The sequence below is a fragment of the Nematolebias whitei genome, chromosome 6, assembly GCF_014905685.2.
Source record: "Nematolebias whitei isolate Nwh7 chromosome 6, NemWhi1, whole genome shotgun sequence".
NCBI classification, from domain to species: domain Eukaryota; kingdom Metazoa; phylum Chordata; class Actinopteri; order Cyprinodontiformes; family Rivulidae; genus Nematolebias; species Nematolebias whitei.
The window spans coordinates 49,544,242-49,548,083 of record NC_056503.1 but is presented as its reverse complement, the minus strand read 5'-3'; the positions used below and the strand labels follow the sequence as shown (position 1 = coordinate 49,548,083).

At 38.6% G+C, this 3,842-nt stretch overlaps 1 protein-coding gene across 1 annotated transcript in view; it reads right to left on the bottom strand.

Annotated features, from left to right (window-relative positions):
- LOC119411454 (calpain small subunit 1) overlaps nucleotides 1-2,691 on the bottom strand; it is a 9,822-nt gene extending 7,131 nt beyond the window's left edge. Inside the window, exons 1-4 of the mRNA XM_037678406.1 lie at nucleotides 2,575-2,691; nucleotides 1,577-1,628; nucleotides 1,427-1,463; nucleotides 21-113 (exon numbers count right to left, since the gene is read on the bottom strand). Coding sequence (XP_037534334.1) covers nucleotides 21-113; nucleotides 1,427-1,463; nucleotides 1,577-1,623 — 177 coding nt within the window. The 5' untranslated portion in view covers nucleotides 1,624-1,628; nucleotides 2,575-2,691. The remainder of the gene's footprint in view (nucleotides 1-20; nucleotides 114-1,426; nucleotides 1,464-1,576; nucleotides 1,629-2,574) is intronic.
- Nucleotides 2,692-3,842: the final 1,151 nt, after the last annotated feature.

Sequence of the window (3,842 nt, the reverse complement as noted above, 5' to 3'; positions counted from 1 at the left end):
AGGACCAAACAGAAACTCACGTCTCCAGCCAGCTGATTGAAAACTCTTCGAAACTGTTTCTCCTCGTCGCTTTCATGAGCCTCGGCGAAGTTCACGGGTCTGCGAGGAGGAGGCTGCAGAGAAACCAACTTCGGTTAGCTCACAACAAAAAAAATCACTTCATGAAACTAATGAATAATATCTGAACACACTGGACTGTGGATGAATCAGTCCGTGCCATCGGGTAATAATGTTCAACTGAAAAACTGTGTGTGTGGAATAAAATAAAGAATCTGGTGAGTTCCAGGTTCTGCTTCAGGTTCGCCGGCGACTTCCTGCCTGTGGGGGCCTGTGACTGTAGGAGCTAGGTCTTCAGTTACGATGCAGCACAGCAACTTTGTGCCAACATCCAGTGACATCACGCTACATCTGACTTATGGCGTCTCACGGTCACACTGAACAGAACCAACAGGGACGACCCATCTAAACACAGAACCTGAAAAAGTCCACCCATTTCTGTCCCAAGACTACCCAGAAGGACATGCGGCTCCCGGTGTCTTGCGTTCAAGCACATGTAATCACAGAACTTAGTTTCTGTAAAATTTCACCATGAAATGGAACAAAAACAGAATTTTAATACAGAAAATTATCCATGCAAACCTAAACGGGATGCTTAAAATTAATTTTTTTCAAAACAACTCTAATTTCAGTGGATTTTTTTTATTTATTTACAGGTTGCAATTGAACGCATCACATGACTTGGGTCAAAAAATACATAAATGTCTTGCTAGGCCTTCCCGAAGGCTCAGAGCCTGGTGTTTTGATCTACATCAACGTTGTGATGCTGTCCGTTATTAAACAAACTCCTCCTGACAGATCTGAGCCTTCTCCCCTGACAGTGAAGTCCTAACCAATGACACAGAAGCTTCAAACGACTCTCTGCTGCAGACCAGTCACAACCTGAAAATATCTGATTAGATAATTGTACATTCATGCGTTTAAGAGTATCAGACTCAACAGCAAAGTACTTTACAGTAAATAAGAGGAATTGACAAATAAGAAAGACTGCACTGAAAACATGTGTTATATTTAAACTAAATATTAAATTTAAATGTTATATTTCTCCTGTGCTGAATTCTTAGGCCTTCTCTGAAGGCGTTGAAGGCCCTGAGGGATCCCCGTAGCTTCCTTCCTTATTTTAATCTCACGACTTCTGCAGACTTTGTATCTGCTGATCTTCGGTCGTCGTTAAATGGACATTCAATTCAACGACTGTCGTCTTTGTTCAGATCGTTATTCAAAGTGCCTCCTGCAACATGTTCTGCCCATCCAGACCTCTTTTACGATTCATTAATTGGGTCAGAGCAGCCCGACTTATTGATCCGGGCTTCAGTAATGGAAGGAGCAGCAGCGAGTTCTGAAACGTTTCCCGTCGGTCGGTACTTACAGGGTCCGAAGGCCTGAACTGAGACGGGTCGATGTTCCTGCAGAGGGAAACAACAGGAAACCGGTTAGCTTAGCACAAGCACTTGAAACAAAGGGAAACCGTTAGCCTGTGTCAAAAGGAAGAAGACGTAAATGAGTGCGTCCGTCTCACCCGATCACTTTGATGATGCCTCCGATTAAATTATTTGCAAGAAACATTTTGTCTGATGAGAGAAAAACAACCACAAACAATAAACAAACAACTTTTATAAATACTAAACATGAAAGCAAACCAGGACGTAGCCGAAATCTGACCTGAGGAACTTGAATAAACTCTTGGAAGCGTTTGAATCAGATTCAAACCCCAATCGTTGCAAATAACTCTTTATTAATAATCAGGATTCTGTCGAAATGAGTTCAGGCTCTGAAAACTTCCTCATTCAGTTGTATCTTTACTGTGGTTCGTTCATTCAACCTTTATTTAGACAGGTAAATCAGGTAAATTATATATGTGTTGAGTAATTTACTGCCTGCTCTGGTGGTGCTTTTTAACCTCAGTAAATGAAGGATTAATCCGCCCGTAATCCAAACAGAAGCAGATTTATTCCAAGCTTTGTGAGTCAACACTCAGATTCAGGCGTTGAGTTCAGGAATCTCTGAGGTCAAAGGTCAAAACAGTCAGAAAATGATGCATTTAGCCTGTTGGGAGGAAAAGCAGCTAAAGTCCAGAAACTGAAAATTGGGATTACAGGATCATAAAAATAAACCAGATCAGGTTTAAACACAAATTATATTTATTTAATATATATAACTTACTGGTTGGTGCCATATTTACTATAAAATGTTAAAGCATTAATCTGTTAGTCAAAATAATAAAATAATAATATCTCATTGTTTCTGAGCTGCTTTTTTTTTACTGATAATAACTCTAATTCTCTGTATTCTCGCTTTAAAAGTAGTTTTTTTTACTAAGACTGAAGAAAATTTTCCGTCAGTTCTTGTTTGCTTTGGTCTGAACTGGTTTTCTGCTCCTGGAAGTTTCCACCAGTGGGTGTGACACGAACAGCCTCGTTGTTTTTTACCTTCTGTCGCAGGTTTCTGCAGCAGCTCGGACGAGTTTTAACTCTTTAACTAAATAAAAATAAATCAGAAAAAGATTTAAAAACTCACAGATGATTCCTGCTTCCGCTCAGTAGAAAAACAGACAGCCGGAGAGAGACCAGGCACAGAACACAGACTGAACTCACACAAAACCAGCAGAGCAGGCGTTTACCACCACAAGCCCCGCCCAAAGCATTTAAACCCCGCCCAGTCCAACCCTGAGGGACAGCCGACCTCCGGGTCCTAACGCCTGCCAATTAATTTCATCAAATGCTGTGTTTAAGGACAACAGAATGATCTGACAGTTATTTAATACTAATATTGTTCGTCCATTCATGAATCAATCTATTCAACTTTTTATATCCTAAATAAAAACTGAAACTATCTATTTAGTTTTTTAAGTTAAATAACAAATATGTAAACTTTAACCAGCAGTAAAATATATTTGATTTGAGGTTTTTTTTTTACTTTTGTCTTCAAATTTTCCTTTATTTTCTTTTTGTTTAAAGTTTATGTTTAAAATATTTTTCTACTAAAGCTCTGGCATGTTATTATTATTTCTGGTCCTCTATATTTAACCAGGACTCCCTGCATGGAGCGAATCTGCCTAAATGAAGATTTTCTGGAGTAAAAAGAGGACAGATTGAAAAATGAAATGCACAGTTTATTGAAAAGGATTGATTTTCTATCAGCACACAAATGTCTGTTTTTATAAGATAAGATAAGATAGAACTTTATTGATGCTTCAATTTTACAAAATATTAGACTGAATTCAGTGTTTTCTCTTAATTCTAGATATTTTCTAATGACAAGAAAGCGTTAAGAAAGGATTTATTTATTAAAAGTTTGGAAAAGTTCCATCTTGGCAACAAATTCAGGCTCTTCACTTCATGTTTTTCATATTTTTGATGATTAGCTTGTTTCTAAGTTTTAATGGTGAGTTAAAGTTCATTCTTCAGTTGAACATTTTAAATACATTTAAATACACTAACTGTGCTATAATATGTTAAATATGTTGTAACTTTTGAACCTAAGATCATTTCATTAACTTCCAGTAAGACTCGTTCCAGCAGCAGGATCCACCTTCAGATTGTGAAGGGAACATGTTTAAAGTATGTGTGTAATGTTCATGTCGGGGTGTGTCTCTGAGCTGTTGGACCTGTTCTGTGTCTCACCTCTGACAGTATCGGCCCGGTTCGGTTCTGAATGGATCAGTGCTTTTGTGTTAAACTGCTTGTAACTCTGGAAACAACAGCAACTGGAGAAACGAGTCCGATCGTTGGTTGAACCTCAGATCCAGGAGGAACAATGTGGTTCCATCCTGGCTGTGGAACACT